The 18,777-nt window shown below is 42.2% G+C and overlaps 1 protein-coding gene across 2 annotated transcripts; it reads right to left on the bottom strand.

Annotated features, from left to right (window-relative positions):
* Nucleotides 1-2,701: 2,701 nt before the first annotated feature.
* Nucleotides 2,702-16,072, bottom strand: LOC135102961 (galactoside alpha-(1,2)-fucosyltransferase 1-like). 2 transcript variants are annotated; one of them, XM_064008705.1, is made up of 6 exons: nt 15,660-16,072; nt 13,351-14,110; nt 11,950-12,053; nt 9,101-9,582; nt 8,809-8,894; nt 2,702-3,019 (listed from the first exon to the last, which is right to left on the bottom strand). In XM_064008705.1, the coding sequence occupies exons 2-6, from the start codon at nt 13,673-13,675 to the stop codon at nt 2,778-2,780; spliced, it is 1,239 nt and encodes a 412-aa protein (XP_063864775.1). In that variant the 5' UTR covers nt 13,676-14,110; nt 15,660-16,072; the 3' UTR covers nt 2,702-2,777. The 2 variants fall into 2 exon arrangements, with proteins under 2 accessions (XP_063864775.1, XP_063864776.1); XM_064008706.1 differs by having other exon boundaries at nt 15,703-16,072.
* Between the last annotated feature and the right edge of the window lie 2,705 nt (nt 16,073-18,777).

The raw sequence follows: 18,777 nt of genomic DNA, 5'->3' as shown, positions 1-18,777 counted from the left end.
AGGCTGCTTCATTGTTGCCTCTCTGCACCAAGTATGGTGTATGGTGAATGCTGGAAGGCGTACAGTGGGCTGACTGCTCTTGGATACGAGCGCCACACTGTAAATCAAAGCAAACATTTTGTGGATCCAGTGTCACACGTCCACACCAGTAACATCGAAGGGGCGTGGAAAGATTCGAAAAGGTGGGTTCTCAGAGCGGAAAAAAAAAAAAAAAATCATTACAAGGAATACTTCGCTCGCTACTCGCTACCCCTCCATAGCCACACTGATCCTCGCATCGTCCTTCACCATTTCCTTCAGCTGGTTGCAACCTGATACCCACGCTCCACCTAATGGTAATACCGAGCATTACCCCTATATTTTGAGAACCATTTGCATATTTCCACTTGTGTAAAAGTTTGTTAGCATTTAAGATACACAATATATTTAAGCACAGTAGTGGTCTTAGGTTTTTATTAATTTACTGTATTCATTTTCTTATGGCAGAGTTTTTCTTGAACGATGACGTGCTCCATCTCCAGTCTGTTTACCAAATGACTCGCATTTACTGGATTTTTCTTGTTTGTTAAATTATAGTTCATGTATAACTGATTTCATTAGACAGATGGAGTAAAAGTCTACTTTGGTAACTGTGATCATATCAATGTGAAACGTGTTGTTCAAGATAACTTTGCAATATTATTTGATAATCACAATATTTTGAGGACGTGCGTGTGTCAAAGTTTTCCCTCGCGTATCTCTTGAAGTACGCGTACCTTAAGTTAGTATTTTTGGAATTAGAGCGCTTTCTCTCTCTCTGTCTCTCTCTCTCACACACACACACACACACACACACACACACACACACAAAAAAAAAAAAAAAAAAAATGCCACCGGCATTAATTAGCCGGAGTGTGGCCCAAACCAGCCCTACCTCGGATGATTTAGGGCTTGTTCTTCCCTCTCCTTCACCTTCTGAATACTTAATGCTACCCATTAAGATCCTTCGTTGAGATGTTTTCCATACTCTTGCTAGCCCAAACCCTCGGAAGGCTCATGGATCTGATGAGGTCCCTCCTATTGTTCTTCGAAACTGTGCCTCTGTGCTTGCAGCTTGTCTAGTCAAACTCTTTCAGCTCTCTCTATCAATATCTACCTTTCTTTCTTGCTGGAGGTTTGCCTTCATTTAGCCTGTTTCTAAAAAGGGTGACTGTTCTAATCCCTCAAACTACCATCCTATTGCTTTAATTTCCTGTCTATCTAAAGTTATTGAATCTATCCTTAACAGGAAGATTCTTAAACATCAATCACTTCACACCCTTCTATCTGATCGCCAGTATGGATTCTGTCAAGACCGCTCTTTTGGTGATCTGGCTTTGCTTACAGGTTTTGGTCATCCTCTTTTAGAGATTTGGGTAAAACTTTTGCTGTTGCCTTAGACACATCAAAAGCTTTTGATAGAGTCTGGCACAAAGCTTTGATTTCCAAACTACCCTCCTACAGCTTCTGTCCTTTTTTCTGTAACTTCATCTCGAGTTTTCTTGATCTTCTAAACCAAACTTCTCGTCCTATCCACTCCTACGCTGATGATATCACCTTACACTTTTCCGTCTTTTCGTTTAAGTCTAAATAAAGAATTGAAGCAGGGAAGCTAGAGAACGCCAGACATCTGATCTCTCTAAAATTTCTGATTGGGGGAGAGCAAACTTAGTATTGTTCAGTGCCTTAAAACTCAGTTCCTCCATCTACTCGTACCACTTCGACACAACCTTCAAGACAACTATCCCCTCTTTTTCAATGACACTGAACTGTCCTCCTCTTCTAGACTGAACATCCTCGGTCTGTCCTTTACTTAAAATCTGAACTGGAAACTTCACATCTCATCTCTAGCTAAAACACCTTCTATGAAGTTAGGTGTTCTGAGGTGTCCGTCAGTTTTTCTCACCTTCCCCAGTATCCGTCCATGTATGGAGTGTGTTTCACATGTCTGGGGGGTTCCACTCATACCGCTCTAAAAGACAGGGTGGAATCAAAAGCTTTTCGTCTTATCAACTCCTCTCCTCTAATTGACTGTTTTCAGCCTCTTTCTCATCGCCGCAATGTTGCATCTCTTGCTATCTTTTACCATTATTTTAATGCCAGCTGCTCTTCTGGTCCTGCTAACTGCATGCCTCCCCCTCCTCCCGTGGCCTCGCTGAACAAGACTTTTTTTCTTTCTCTCATCCCTATTCTGTCCAACTTTCTGATGCAAGAGTTAACCAGTATTCCCAATCATTCATCCCTTTCTTTAGTAAACTCTGGAACTGCCTGCCTCCTTCTGTATCTCCACTTCCTATGACTTGGACTCTTTCAAGAGGGAGGTTTTAAGACACTTATCCTGTGACCTTATTTATTTATTTATTTATTTTTCAGTTGACTTTATTACAGTTTGGCCGGTGGCCCTCCTACATAAAAAAAGAAAAAAAGAAAAAAATGTCACCAGGTCCAGGCCTCGTATTTTGAAACGTTTTGCTTTCTCACTGCGCCTATTTTCAAACAGCATAGAGATGATAAGCCGAGGTCTCAAAAGTGCTTCTCCTGTTAATAATGTAGAAATCTTGTTAATCTGTCACTTGAACCGTAAAAACATCATTAGAAATAAATAAAAGGGTGTTATGAAGGTAGTCAGGGTGCGACACAGAAGCGCTTCAGAATATGGTCCTCATTATTTCAATAGTAACACTTCTTAACGTAAATTTGAATAGTAACTCGTTCTTGCGTATACTTTGGTCATCATCAGTTGTGTTCTACTCGTGCTGCTAAAGCCTCCATGAAACCACCACCTCTGAATTGTCTGCTTTATAAGTCTTGTCTCTGGAAATGTGGTGAAAGAAATGCGAGTCTACACAGTCAGCGAGATTGTACTTGGTGTTGTGTCCGATAGGATGCGTGATGTGTCCGTGGCCCAGCAAGGCGCCGCTGAAGCTGTAGGTGCCATAGCTGGTGATGTGGTGGTCCCCGAGACTCATCACTGCCATGTCCACGGCCGCGGATGCTTTGGCTGAAAACATACACGTTTTTATTTATTTATTTATTTATTTATTTATTTTTCATGTAGGAGGGACACTGACCAAGGGCAACAGAAATCCAATAAAAAAAAATAAATAAATAAAGCCCACTGAGATGCCAGTCCCAGAAAAGAGCCCAAAGCGGTTGTCAAAAAATTGAAGGATAAGTGTCTTGAAACCTCCCTCTTGAAGGAATTCAAGTCATAGGAAGGTGGAAATACAGAAGCAGGCAGGGAGTTCCAGAGTTTACCAGAGAAAGGGATGAATGATTGAGAATACTGGTTAACTCTTGCATTAGAGAGGTGGACAGAATAGGGGTGAGAGAAAGAAGAAAGTCTTGTGCAGCGAGGCCGCGGGAGGAGGGGAGGCATGCAGTTAGCAAGATCAGAAGAGCAGTTAGCATGAAAATAGCGGTAGAAGACAGCTAGAGATGCAACACTGCGGCGATGAGAGAGAGGCTGAAGAGAGTCAGGTAGAGGAAAGGAGTTGATGAGACGAAAAGCTTTTGATTCCATCCTGTCTAGAAGAGCGGTATGGGTGGAACCCTTCCAGGCATGTGAAGCATTTTTTTTTTTTTTATGTAGGAAGGACACTGGCCAAGGCAACACAATTCAATAAAAGAATATGCCCACTGAAATGCCAGTCCCATAAAAGGGTCAAAGCAGTGGTCAAAAATTGATGAATAAGTGTCTTGAAACCTCCCTCTTGAAGGAATTCAAGTCATAGGAAGGTGGAAATACAGAAGCAGGCAGGGAGTTCCAGAGTTTACCAGAGAAAGGGATGAATGATTGAGAATACTGGTTAACTCTTGGGTTAGAGAGGTGGACAGAATAGGGGTGAGAGAAAGAAGAAAGTCTTGTGCAGCGAGGCCGCGGAAGAAGGGGAGGCATGCAGTTAGTAAGATCAGAAGAGCAGTTAGCATGAAAATAGCGGTGGAAGACAGCTAGATATGCAACATTGCGGCGATGAGAGAGAGGCTGAAGAGAGTTAGAGGAGAGAAGTTGATGAAACGAAAAGCTTTTGATTCCACCCTGTCTAGAAGAGCGGTATGGGTGGAACCCTTCCAGGCATGTGAAGCATACTCCTTACATAGACGGATAAGGCCCTTGTACAGAGTTAGCAGGTGGGGGGGGGTTAGAAAAACTGGCGGATACGTCTCAGAACACCTAGCTTAATAGAAGCTGTTTTAACTAGAGATGTGATGTGAAGTTTCCAGTTCAGATTACAAGTAAAGGACAGACCGAGGATGTTCAGTGTAGAAGAGGGGGACAGTTGAGTGTCACTGAAGAAGAGGGGATAGTTGTCTGGAAGGTTGTGACGAGTTGATAAATGGAGAAATTGAGTTTTTGAGGCATTGAACAATACCAAGTTTGCTCTGCCCCAATCAGAAATTTTAGAAAGATCACAAGTCAAGCGTTCTGTGGCTTCCCTGCGTGATATGTTTACCTCCTGAAGGGTTGGACGTCTATGAAAAGACGTGGAAAAGTGCAGGGTGGTATCATCAGCGTAGGAGTGGATAGGACAAGAAGTTTGGTTTAGAAGATCATTAATGAATAATAAGAAGAGAGTGAGTGACAGGACAGATCCCTGAGGAACACCACTGTTAATAGATTTAGGAGAAGAACTGTGACCGTCTACCACAGCAGCAATAGAACGGTCAGAAAGGAAACTTGAGATGAAGTTACAGAGAGAAGGATAGAAACCGTAAGAGGGTAGTTTGGAAATCAAAGCTTTGTGCCAGACTCTATCAAAAGCTTTTTGATATGTCTAAGGCAACAGCAAAAGTTTCACCAAAATCTCTAAAAGAGGACGACCAAGACTCAGTAAGGAAAACCAGAAGATCACCAGTAGAGCGGCCTTGACGGAACCCATACCGGCGATCAGATAGAAGGCTGGGAAGTGAAAGATGTTTAAGAATCTTCCTGTTGAGGATAGATTAAAAACTTTAGATAGGCAGGAAATTAAAGCAATAGGACCGTACTTTGAGGGATTAGAACGGTCACCCTTTTTAGGAACAGGTTGAATGTAGGCAAACTTCCAGCAAGAAGGAAAGGTAGATGTTGACAGACAGAGCTGAAAGAGTTTGACTAGGCAAGGTGCAAGCACGGAGGCACAGTTTCGGAGAACAATAGGAGGGACCCCATTAGGTCCATAAGCCTTCCGAGGGTTTAGGCCAGCGAGGGCATGGAAAATATCATTGCAAAGAATTTTAATACGTGGCATGAAGTAGTCAGAGGGTGGAGGAAGGGGAGGAACAAGCCCTAAATCGTCCAAGGTAGAGTTTTTAGCAAAGGTTTGAGCGAAGAGTTCAGCTATAGAAATAGATGTGATAGCAGTGGTGCCATCTGGTTGAAATAGAGGAGGGAAAGAAGAAGAAGCAAAGTTATTGGAGATATTTTTGGCTAGATGCCAGAAATCACGAGGGGAGTTAGATCTTGAAAGGTTTTGACATTTTCTGTTAATGAAGGAGTTTTTGGCTAGTTGGAGAACAGACTTGGCATGGTTCCGGGCAGAAATATAAAGTGCATGAGATTCTGGTGATGGAAGGCTTAAGTACCTTTTGTGGGCCACCTCTCTATCATGTATAGCAAGAGAACAAGCTGTGTTAAACCAAGGTTTAGAAGGTTTAGGACAAGAAAAAGAGTGAGGAATGTACGCCTCCATGCCAAACACTATCACCTCTGTTATGCGCTCAGCACACAAAGACGGGTCTCTGACACGGAAGCAGTAGTCATTCCAAGGAAAATCAGCAAAATACCTCCTCAGGTCTCCCCAACTAGCAGAGGCAAAACTAGCAGAGGCACCTTCGCTTAGGGGATCCTGAGGAGGCATTGGAGCGATAGGACAAGATAAAGATATGAGATTGTGATCAGAGGAGCCCAACGGAGAAGAAAGGGTGACAGCATAAGTAGTAGGATTAGAGGTCAGGAAAAGGTCAAGAATGTTGGGCGTATCTCCAACACGGTCAGGAATACGAGTAGGGTGTTGCACCAATTGCTCTAGGTCATGGAGGATAGCAAAGTTGTAGGCTAGTTCACCAGGATGGTCAGTGAAGGGAGAGGAAAGCCAAAGCTGGTGGTGAACATTGAAGTCTCCAAGAATGGAGATCTCTGCGAAAGGGAAGAGGGTCAGAATGTGCTCCACTTTGGAAGTTAAGTAGTCAAAGAATTTCTTATAGTCAGAGGAGTTAGGTGAGAGGTATACAGCACAGATAAATTTAGTATGAGAGTGACTCTGTAGTCGTAGCCAGATGGTGGAAAACTCGGAAGATTCAAGAGCGTGGGCACGGGAGCAGGTTAAGTCATTGCGCACATAAACGCAGCATCCAGCTTTGGATCGAAAATGAGGATAGAGAAAGTAGGAGGGAACAGAAAAGGGGCTACTGTCAGTTGCCTCAGACACCTGAGTTTCAGTGAGGAAAAGAAGATGAGGTTTAGAAGAGGAGAGGTGGTGTTCTACAGATTGAAAATTAGATCTTAGACCGCGAATGTTGCAGAAGTTAATGAAGAAAAAGTTGTCAAGACACTTAGGGTCGTCGACAGAAAGGCAGTCCGACCTGGGGACATTTATGGTCCCCTCCCCAGATGGGGACTCCGAGGCTGGTGTAGGAGTCGCCATGATGATTTTAAAATTTTTTGAGTGAAGGGTGTGTGTGTTATTAGGTGCTTGTAGTTTTGTGTGGAGGAAGAGAGTTGTCTTTAGAGGGCAGGCTGTGACTGCCCCCTTGTGTTGTGAGACACAAAGGGAAACGTTCAGTGAGGTCACAGCTGGGTTTAATGATAAGTTCACAGCACTCCCTGAACAGTGCTTTAGACCTCACTGGGAGTAATTATCGTTTCGGCAGGTGTCTGCTGCCTCCTCCAGCATACTCAATACATGGACGGATAAGGCCCCTGTACAGAGTTAGCATCTGGTGGGGTGAGAAAAACTGGCGGAGACGTCTCAGAATACCTAACTTCATAGAAGCTGTTTTAGCTAGAGATGAGATATGGTTTCCGGTTCAGATTATAAGTAAAGGACAGACCGAGGATGTTCAGTGTAGAAGAGCGGGACAGTTGAGTGTCATTGAAGAAGAATGGATACTTGTCTGGAAGGTTGTGTCGAGTTGATAGATGGAGGAATTGAGTTTTTGAGGCATTGAACAATACCAAGTTTGCTCTGCCCCAATCAGAAATTTTAGAAAGATCACAAGTCAGGTGTTCTGCGGCTTCCCTGCGTGAAATGTTCACTTCCTGAAGGGCTGGACGTCTATGAAAAGACGTGGAAAAGTGCAGGGTGGTATCATCAGCGTAGGAGTGGATAGGAGAAGAAGTTTGGTTTAGAAGGTCATTGATGAATAATAAGAAGAGAGTGGGTGACAGGACAGAACCCTGAGGAACACCGCTATTAATAGATTTAGGAGATAAACAGTGACCGTCTACCACAGCAGCAATAGAACTTGAGATGAAGTTACAGAGAAAAGGATAGAAGCCGTAGGAGGGTAGTTTGGAAATCAAAGCTTTGTGCCAGACACTATCAAAAGATTTTGATATATCCAAGGCAACAGAAAAAGTTTGACCAAAATCTCTAAAAGAGGATGACCAAGACTCAGTAAGGAAAGCCAGAAGATCACCAGTAGAGCGGCCTTGACGGAACCCATACTGGCGATCAGATAGAATGCTGTGAAGTGATAGATGTTTAAGAATCTTCCTGTTGAGGATAGATTAAAAACTTTAGATAGTTAGGAAAATAAAGCAACAGAACGGTAATTTGAGGGATTAGAACGGTCACCCTTTTTTTAGGAACAGGCTGAATGTATGCAAACTTCCAGCAAGAAGGAAAGGTAGATGTTGACAAACAGAGCTGGAAGAATTTGACTAGGCAAGGTGCAAGAACGGAGGCAGTTTCGGAGAACAATAGGAGGGACCCCATCTGGTCCATAAGCAGGAGGGAACAGAAAAGGGGTTACTGTCAGTTGCCTCAGACACCTGAGTTTCAGTGAGGAAAAGAAGATGAGGTTTAGAAGAGGAGAGGTGGTATTCTACAGATTGAAAATTAGATCTCATACCGCGAATGTTGCTGAAGTTAATGAAGAAAAAGTTGAGGGGGGTGTCTAGACCCTTAGGGTCGTTGTCAGAAGGGCAGTCTGACCTGGGGACATTTGTGGTCCCCTCCCCAGATGGGGGCTCCGAGGCTGGTGCAGGGGTCTCCATGATAATTTTGAAACTTTGAGTTAAGGGTGTGTGTGTGTTATTAGGTGCTTGTAGTTTTGTGTGGAGGAAGAGAGTTGTCTTTAGAGGGCAGGCTGTGACTGCCCCCTTGTGTTGTGAGACACGAAGGGAAACGTTCAGTGAGGTCACAGCTGGGTTTAATGATAAGCTCACAGCACCCCCTGATCCAGTGCTCTAGACCACACTGGGAGTAATTATCATTTCGGCCGGTGCCTACTGCCTCATCCTCCTCGTGATGTGGTCACGATCGCATTTACACACCGGAGATGTCAGTGGCGTGGCCTAGGTGCTACTTGGTGTGTGGAGGGCAGAAACTGAGGGACAGTGCAGGTTGTCAGTGAGTACCACATTTTAACTGAAGGACCAAAACGCAATATAGTGCAGTACATTTGGAAGGGAGGACTCATGTAGGCAGTGAGTATAGTCGTCAAATAATGTACTATGCAATTTGGAAAAATGGAGTCCACTACACGATAACGGATAGTAATGGACCAAGGAGGAGGAAGAGGAGGAAGAATAGAAGGAAGAGGAGGAAGAGAAAACAGGAATCGGTTTTGTCATCAGTGGCTCACCAATGACTATCACGTCCTTGGCCTGCAGGTTTCGCCTGCACCACTCGCGGTCGTCACTCAGCACCAGGAACAAGGGTCGTGGCAACCTGTTGGTGGGCCACCATTGAATTGATTGTCTGAGTGTTCTTAACTATAGTGAGTGAGGCAACAACCGCACCCTGCGCCGGACCAAGTTATATTTTCTGAGAAATGCTCGTGTTAAGGCTTCTACTTATGAATATCAAAATTATGTCGGGTGTTGAAAGGACAAAGTGAAAGTATAAAAAATGATCATTATTCAAAGAAGTCTTACCTTTCTTTGTAAAATTCGAATGCTCTTTCGAAGTACAGCTCGTCAAGTTGCGTCAGTTTAAATTTTCCTTTGATGTATCCTGTGTAGTCTGTCCGGCGAACGTGAACAGTGACAATCGGGAAGTTTCGTTGGCGGTAGGTAGCGTTGAATGAGCTGAGGGCCTGGTCGATGTTTTCTATGGCCTTGTTGACAATCTCATCCCGGAACGTGAGGAGAGAGCGTATCAGATCTCTGTGGGCCATCAGAAGGGATCGCGGGCCTGGGTTGTTAAAAACGTAGTAGGAGGCGTTGAGTAGCTGTTCCTTAATGTTGTTGTCTACGGCTCTGGCCCTGGCTTGGGCGGCGGCCGTGTAAAGCTTCATGTACATAGTAACAAACCTGACGTTTTCTGTTTGATTGGTGAAGCATGTGTTTTTTGCAGGCAGAGTTATGTTTTTAAATATTGCGTTGAGATAATCGTGCATTTTTTTTGTTATAGTCACCTGGAAAGAGAATGTCAACGTGATGATTATTTTCTATGGAAATAATTTATTCAAATTGTTAAGGGCTAACGGACAAACGATCGAATAAACATTAAATGTCCAGCATCATAATAAGAGAGAGAGAGAGAGAGAGAGAGAGAGAGAGAGAGAGAGAGAGAGAGAGAGAGAGAGAGAGAGTTTTAATTTTTTTGTTTATTCTTCCCACTTTGTTTAATTTTTATACTACCATCAGTTGATTGAAATTATGAAGAAAAAAAAGTAATGAAAAAAAAGAAAAAAAAAAAGAAACAGCTTAAGATGAAGGTGCATAGTCAATGAAAGGGGCAAAGCGAAAGTGCGCTCACAGATAATCTGCTGGTTAGGTACTACATAACACATTTTTTATTGCTCTGTTTTGAGTGTTTCAAATGGACCGCCGCAAACTGGTATTTTACTAATTAACCGAAATGAGATATGGTGAATCCGTGAGTTCTCAGCCGATACATTAGGAAGGAAGATCACTCTCAGTACAGTAACACCAGCAAAAATGCCCTCTTAATTTCAACTACAGGGAGTCCCCGCTCCATATATCACAACGTGAACGGAAGGGATAGGAACATATAAGAAATGAAGTGAGAGAAAGCTTGAATAGACTACTTGTTTCCATCCTGCTTCACCACCGAAAGAAAATCATGACTGGGAGCTGCTAGTTTTGTGCTTTTGTGAAGTGAAAACTTTTCTTTTATAGGAAAAGAAGGTAATCAGTTATGCTATTTGCTACAAAGCCAAAATCTGTATTTCCTTAAGAGGAGGGGACACCTTAAAAAATGACATTTTTCGATCCAGTGGTAAAATTGAGTTATTAACATCATAGTCACCCTTAACATGTCTGGCGTTTTCTGTGAAAACCACAAGTTGATACCATTATTCTTTATATCATTAAATCGCTTTTATTTACCATTATTAAAGGGCTTTAAATGTCGTGCGCGCCACGTGCTTGCCACATGCTCGGTCACCTGGCTTCAAAACTCATAATTTTAAAGCATTTTTTTTTTTTTAACTTCCTGTTAGTGTTTTTCTTTTTCTTTTTCTTTTTTTTTTTTTTTTTTTTTTTTTTTAATATATATGTGGAACTTCAGTTAGCAACATCACTGATGAGCCACGAGGGACTCATGAGGGAGGCTGGCCACTGCGGTCAGTCCTGCCAGACGTCGGAGTGTGTTTGTGCTCCGCTATCCAAGGTTACTTCATTTTCATATGTATTTGGAAGCAAAGCGTGCACAGATAGATGCGGCAAAGAAGATGAGAGAAAAGAAAAATAATCAAGAGGAGTTGCGTTGTGGCAACAAGTCGCCACCACACGCTGCCTTTCGCCACCACCACCATAGCATTCTAATCTCTGGGCTAAATGCAGCAAAACTAAGTGTATTGGGACCAAAAAAGTCAATTTTGTTGTCACTGTGACCGTATTAGATCACAACTTCGTGTACTTGAATCCAAGTTTACTAACTCATCTTGGGTTTGGTGCCTCACAAAACACTCTCGCTGGGTTAGGCATTCAAGAAAGCAGAACAACTCCTGTTCAGAGGAGCACCGAAAAGAAGCCCCATTCAAGAGAAGGAAGTGAAGACTACCAGGCAGGCAGCTGCTAATGATCCTGGCGACAAAGAAGAGGGTGGCGTCCTCTGATAAATTCATCTGCGAGTGAGGACCACTTGCCAATTAGCCCTGAATATGGTCACAAAGGATGATTTCCTTTTGGTTATATAATTTTTATCCTAATGGATATAAAATTTTACCAGAAAAAAACCCAACATATGGAATTACACACACTTCTCAGAAGAAAACGGCTTATTTCTCAAAACTTAAGTTTTTCATACATAAAGCGTTTCTCGTTCGTTGTTGTACAAGATAACTGAGATGTAAAGTTATTGCTGGAAAGAGGAAAGAACGGGCTATTTTTCCCCAAAGATAGATTTTCAAAGAAGGCTCTGCATATTGTGCTAGATTTTTTTTTTGTCAAAAAAAAAAAAAAAAAGAAAAGGTTTGAAGAAAAAAAATCTTAGTTTTTATTTCAAAATGAAATGTCTAATGAAAAATCTATCTTTGGAGAAGTGAAGATACATGTATGTATATTATCGACACTAAATTTATAGCAATTGGTTGAAAAACAAGTGAGAAGAAATTTTATCAGTCACTTTTTGCTTGAAAAAAAAAAAAAAAAAAATCTACAAAACTAATTGGCGAATTTCAGCGAAAATTGAGGATTTGCTTTTGTAAGTACTAAGGTACATACACACCAAAAATAATGAGGATCAGACAAATACGAATGTCACCTGTAAGAGTAACAGGAGTCCCTTCCCCTTAACTGTTGGTGTATCTACTGACCCTGACGCCGAACAAGTAACGTAGGAGGTAGAGGCTGGCGTACTGGCACAACTTGTTTCCAAGGCGACCTCCTTCGTTAATTAGAACGTGAGGTTGTTCACAATCTGTAATTCACAACCTCAGTTACTTACGGTAGTCTCATTCCATACTTTGTGTAAAAAAAAAAAAAAAAATCAATCTGTGAAACACAATCTCTCCTGTACCAAACCTCATCTTTTCCTCACCAAAACACAGGTGTCTGAGGCAACTGACTAACGCCTTCTCTGTTTCCTCCTTCTTTCTCTATCCTCATTTTCAATCCAAAGTTGGATGTTGTGTCTATGTGTGCAACGACCTTACTTGCTCTTGTGCCCACGCTCTTGAATCTTTGAATTTTATACTATCCGGCTACGACTGTAGTCACTCTTAAACTAAATTAATCTGTGATGTACCTCTCACCTAACTCATCTAAAAAAGAAAAGAAAAAAAAAAAAAAAAAAAAAAAAAAAAATATATATATATATATATATATATATATATATATATATATATATATATATATATATATATATATATATATATATATATATATATATATATATATATATATATATATATATATATATATATATATATATATATATATATATATATATATATATATAAAGCTTCGAAAATGGAGCACATCCCGACTCTGTTTCCTTTTGCAGAGATCTTCATTCTTGGAAACTTCAATACTTACCACCAGTTTTGGCTCTCCTCTGGCACCTCGCCAAAAATATCTTTAATAACTTTGCTTCTTCATCTTTCTCTCCTTTATTTCAATCTGATGGCACCAGTGCCATCTCATCCATCTCTGAAGTTGAACTCTTCTCTGAAACCTTTCCTAAAAACTACCTTGTTCTCTCTCCTCCACCCTCCGATTATTTCCTCCCATCCATTAAGATCCTTGGCATTGATGTTCTCCATGTCCTCTCTGGTCTTAAACTCCGCTTACACTGCTCTTCTAGACAAGGTGGAATCAAAAAAATTTCGCATCATTTCCTCTCCTCTGACTGACTGTCTGCACCCTCTCTGTCATAATGTTGCATATTTTCACGCTAATTGCTCTTCTGATCTTCCTAACTGCATGTCTCTCCTCTTTCTGCGGCCTCGCTGCACAAGACTCTACTTTCTTTCACTCTTATTCTGTCTATCTCTCTAATGCAAGAGTTAACCAGTTTTCTTAATCTTCAATTCCTTGTTTTCCTATGACGAACTCTTTCAAGAAGGAAGTTTTAAAACTCTTATTCTCCAATTTTGGAAAACTCTTTTGACCTTTCTTTTAGGAAAAGTTTCTCAGTAGACCTTTTTTTCGCTTTTCTTCTTGTCTTTGGCCAATGTTCCTCTTACATAAGAAAAAATTCTCATTGGTTAACTCACCTTCCTCAGGGACGGCCTTAACACACAGGTCTTTGAAGAAGGGCAGACACTCTTCTTTATCCGTACTGACTGGAACAAGCAACGGTCGAGGGCGTTTCCCTGGCGCAGGAGTGATGATGGAATTTTCATATTGGAAAGGAATGCCTTCCTGAGAAAGTTTGTTTTGACAGTAATTAGGGTTATCGTTTTTTGAGCCAGTTCTTGTGTTGTAACTATTTTGTGGTAGTAACTGAAGGTAGTTCTTTTGATAAAATGCATAATGTATTATCGATATCAATGCTGATCCTAGTAAGAGAGCAAAAAATCCAGTACGTCTTGATGCCATTATGATGAACAGCTGCGACTACCTTCTTCAGATGCAGCGTGCCCCAGCCGGCCTATTGAGTAGCGTTTGAGAGACTGTGGCTCGTTTGTAAGGATTTTGCAACGTTTACTAGGGTACCACAGATCTGTTCATTTTAAAAGCTTACAAATCTAAACACATTTCCTCACGCACCACTGCGTTGGATTGCTTGCAAGCGTTGCTATACTCTTGAACCTCAGCTAAGCGTTATGTCACACGAAGGATAACTGTGACGGTTGAGTGTTCTGGCAGACTGAGATGCGCTTGCCTTTTACTGATTTTAGTCTTTAAGAAGCCAACTTGCTTGCTCTTGGTATTGCTGGTTCCTTAATGCAGACTGCGGCCCGTCCCCTGACAAGCGTGCGGTACTTGGCGAGTCTCGTGAACTCCCGCTATGAGCTCAGACTGTTGGCAGAGCTGAGAAAGAAAAGAAAGGAAAGGGCAATTAATATAGCGTGATTTGAATTTTTTTTACTTAGTTCTGAAAGAAAAATCAAACCTTTGTAAACGTATCGCACATAAATTATTCAGTGTGAACTGTAGTTATGATGTAATGTTCTTTTTTATGTAAGTTTTATGTAAGTATGTGCCAGTCCGTTAAGAGTAGACCCAAAAGCATTATCCAGAATTACAGGAGAAGTGTCTTGAAACCTCTTGAAAGAGGTAAGTCATATATAGAAGAAATACAGAAGCAGGCAGGGAGTTCCAGAGTTTACTAGTGAAATGGATGAAAGATAGAGAATACCGGTTAACTCTTGCATTAGGGAGATGGACAGAATAGGAGTGGGAAAAAAAAAGTAGAAAGTCTGCACAGGGAGGCCGTGGGAGGAGGAGAGGCATTCAGTTAGCAACACCAGAAGAGCAGTTAGCGTGAAAGTATGAGTAACGAAAGAAGATAGCAAGAGATGCAACATTGCAGCTAAGAGAGAGAGAGAGAGAGAGAGAGAGAGAGAGAGAGAGAGAGAGAGAGAGAGAGAGAGAGAGAGAGAGAGAGAGAGAGAGAGAGAGAGAGAGAGAGAGAAGTCAGTTAGAGGAGCGAGAAATGCTTTTGACTCAACCTTGCTGAAAAGAGCAGTATAAGTGGGAACCCCTCATGTGAAGACAGTCCATAGATGGACGGCTAAAACCCTGTCCAGAGTTAACAGCTGAATGGGGTGAGACAAATGTGGAACACCTAACTTAATGAGCTGTTTTAGCGAGAGACGAGAAGTGGAGTTTCAAGTTTAGGTTATTAGTAAAGGACAGACCGAGGATGTCCAGTGTAGAAGAAGGGAGAGTTGAGTGTCAATGAAGAAGAGAGGATAGTTATCTGAAGGGTTGTTTTAAGTTGACAGGAATTTGGTTTTTGAGGCATTGGACATTACTAACTTTGGTGTGCCCCAATCCTCAATCAGAATTTAGGAGCTCTGTGACTTCCCTGCGTGAATGGATTAATTCCTGAAGGCTTGAAAATCTAAGAAAAGACTGAAAAGTGCGGGATTAAATGATGAACGTATAATTGGACAGTACAATACATTTGGTTTTAATCAATGGTGAATAATAGGAAGGGAGTAGGTGACATGACAGAACATGAAGCTGTTTTTAATGTTAAAGGCAGGAGCTTGAGGTGACATAAGGAGAGCTTTCGGAATCTGGTCATAAAACAGTCAGCTGAATGGAGCGTACCTTGTCTGGGTGTTATGTTAAGCTGCCCTACAGAGAGCCTTGTCACCTCAGAGTTATTTTGGGGCGCCATTTCTACACGCTGGCGATTGCACAGGTGATTATATGAGGGTTTGGAAAGAGAATGGAAGAGCATGAGTAAGAGGAAAAATGTTTGTGTGAGAGAGAGAGAGAGAGAGAGAGAGAGAGAGAGAGAGAGAGAGAGAGAGAGAGAGAGAGAGAGAGAGAGAGAGAGAGAGCCCTTATAATAATAATAATAATAATAATAATAATAATAATTAAATGTATAACGAAGCCAAAAAACCTGAGTGGAGTCTTGGCAGCGAAAGGCGATTTTCCTCCCGCACCTCTAGCTGGTAGCGGCGAGTGGCGGTGATGAGCGTTGCCGAAGTGTGACTGAATGAGTGTATACTGCTTGACTTTGGCAGGTGTGTGTGTGGGTGTGTGTGTGTGTCTGTGTGCGCGCGCGTGTTGTTTCACCTACGGTCGTCTGTTGCATCTCTTGCTATCTTCCACCGCTATTTTCATATCAACTGCTCCTCTGATCTTGCTAACTGCATGCTTCCCCTCCTTCCGCGACCACGCTGCAGAAGACTTTCTTCTTTCTCTCACCCTTATTCTGTCCACCTCTCTAATGAAAGAATTAACCAGTATTCTCAGTCATTCATGCCTTTCTCTGGTAATCTCTGGAACTCTCTGCCTGCCTCCGTATTTCCACCTTGCTATGACCTCTACGTCAGTGGACTTTTTTTTTCTTTTTGCAATTTTTATTGCCCTTGACCGGCGCCCCTCCTACACGAAAAAAAAAAGAAGTTTTGCTCTCATTAAAAAAAAAAAAACAGAAATGAGTATTCCAAACAAAAGACACTAGCTGTTGTTTATCCTTCCAGGAGGAGGCAGTAGACACCTGCCGAAACGATAACTACTCCCAGTGAGGTGTAAAGCACTGTTCAGGGGGTGCTGTGAACTTATCATTAAACCCAGCTGTGACCTCACTGAACGTTTCCCTTTGTGTCTCACAAAACAAGGCGGCAGTCACAGCCTGCCCTCTAAAGACAACTCTCTTCCTCCACACAAAACTACAAGCACCTAATAACACACACAACCTTCACTCAAAAATTTTAAGATCATCATGGCGACTCCTACACCAGCCTCGGAGTCCCCATCTGGGGAGGGGACCATAAATGTCCTCAGGTCGGATTGCCTTTCTGTCGACGACCCTAAGTGTCTTGACACCCCCCCTCAACTTTTTCTTCATTAACTTCTGCAACATTCGCGGTCTAAGATCTAATTTTCAATCTGTAGAACACCACCTCTCCTCTTCTAAACCCCATCTTCTTTTCCTCACTGAAACTCAGGTGTCTGAGGCAACTGACAGTAGCCCCTTTTCTGTTCCCTCCTACTTTCTCTATCCTCATTTTCGATCCAAAGCTGGATGCTGCGTTTATGTGCGCAATGACTTAACCTGCTCTCGTGCCCACGCTCTTGAATCTTTCGAGTTTTCCACCATCTGGCTACGACTACAGAGTCACTCTCATACTAAATTTATCTGTGCTGTATACCTCTCACCTAACTCCTCTGATTATAAGAAATTCTTTGACTACTTAACTTCCAAAGTGGAGCACATTCTGACCCTCTTCCCTTTTGCAGAGATCTCCATTCTTGGAGACTTCAATGTTCACCACCAGCTTTGGCTTTCCTCTCCCTTCACTGACCATCCTGGTGAACTAGCCTACAACTTTGCTATCCTCCATGACCTAGAGCTATTGGTGCAACACCCTACTCTTATTCCTGACTGTCTTGAAGATACGCCCAACATTCTTGACCTTTTCCTGACCTCTAATCCTTCTGCTTATGCTGTCACCCTTTCTTCTCCGTTGGGCTCCTCTGTTCACAATCTCATATCTTTATCTTGTCCTATCACTCCAATCCCTCCTCAGGATCCCCCTAAGCGAAGGTGCCTCTGGCGTTTTGCCTCTGCTAGTTGGGGGGACCTGACGAGGTATTTTGCTGATTTTCCTTGGAATGACTACTGCTTCCGTGTCAGAGACCCGTCTTTGTGTGCTGAGCGCATAACAGAGGTGATAGTGTCTGGCATGGAGGCGTACATTCCTCACTCTTTTTCTTGTCCTAAACCTTCTAAACCTTGGTTTAACACAGCTTGTTCTCTTGCTATACATGATAGAGAGGTGGCCCACAAAAGGTACTTAAGCCTTCCATCACCTGAATCTCATGCACTTTATATTTCTGCCCGGAACCATGCCAAGTCTGTTCTCCAACTAGCCAAAAAACTCCTTCATTAACAGAAAATGTCAAAACCTTTCAAGATCTAATTCCCCACGTGATTTCTGGCATCTAGCCAAAAATATCTCCAATAACTTTACTTCTTCTTTCCCTCTATTTCAACCAGATGGCATCACTGCTATCACATCTATTTCTAAAGCTGAACTCTTCGCTCAAACCTTTGCTAAAAACTCTACCTTGGACGATTTAGGGCTTGTTCCTCCCTCTCCTCCACCCTCTGACTACTTCATGCCACGTATTAAAATTCTTTGCAATGATGTTTTCCATGCCCTCGCTGGCCTAAACCCTCGGAAGGCTTATGGACCTGATGGGGTCCCTCCTATTGTTCTCCGAAACTGTGCCTCCGTGCTTGCACCTTGCCTAGTCAAACTCTTTCAGCTCTGTCTGTCAACATCTACCTTTCCTTCTTTCTGGAAGTTTGCCTACATTCAACCTGTTCCTAAAAAGGATGACCGTTCTAATCCCTCAAAGTACGGTCCTATTGCTTTAATTTCCTGCCTATCTAAAGTTTTTTTAATCTTTCCTCAGCAGGAAGATTCTTAAACATGTATCACTTCACAACCTTCCATCTGATCGCCAGTATGGGTTCCGTCAAGGCCGCTCTACTGGTGATCTTCTGGCTTTCCTTACTGAGTCTTGGTCATCCTCTTTTAGAGATTTTGGTGAAACTTTTGCTGTTGTCTTGGACATATCAAAAGCTTTTGATAGAGTCTGGCACAAAGCTTTGATTTCCAAACTACCCACCTACGGTTTCTATTCTTCTCTCTGTAACTTCATCTCAAGTTTCCTTTCTGACCGTTCTATTGCTGCTGTGGTAGACAGTCACTGTTCTTCTCCTAAATCTATTAACAGTGGTGTTTCTCAGGGTTCTGTCCTGTCACCCATTCTCTTCTTATTATTCATTAATGATCTTCTAAACCAAACTTCTTGTCCTATCCACTCCTACGCTGATGATACCACCCTGCACTTTTCCACGTCTTTTCATAGACCCTTCAGGAGGTAAACATATCACGCAGGGAAGCCATAGAACGCTTGACTTGTGATCTTTCTAAAATTTCTGATTGGGGCAGAGCAAACTTGGTATTGTTCAATGTCTCAAAAACTCAATTCCTCCATCT

Source organism: Scylla paramamosain, chromosome 8, assembly GCF_035594125.1.
Source record: "Scylla paramamosain isolate STU-SP2022 chromosome 8, ASM3559412v1, whole genome shotgun sequence".
In the NCBI taxonomy this organism is placed as follows: Eukaryota; Metazoa; Arthropoda; class Malacostraca; order Decapoda; family Portunidae; genus Scylla; species Scylla paramamosain.
The sequence above is the reverse complement of the archived record's forward strand: the minus strand, read 5'-3'. Positions and strand labels throughout refer to the sequence as shown.

Bases quoted from the DNA above. Each gene is read 5' to 3' on its own strand.
- LOC135102961 (XM_064008705.1), bottom strand. From the start codon at position 13,675: ATGGCATCAAGACGTACTGGATTTTTTGCTCTCTTACTAGGATCAGCA. The intron at 12,054-13,350 runs GTGAGTTAACCA...TGTGAATTACAG, and splicing joins TAAGGCCGTCCCTGAGGAAG to ATTGTGAACAACCTCACGTT. The intron at 8,895-9,100 runs GTAAGACTTCTT...GCCCACCAACAG, and splicing joins TTCGAATTTTACAAAGAAAG to GTTGCCACGACCCTTGTTCC.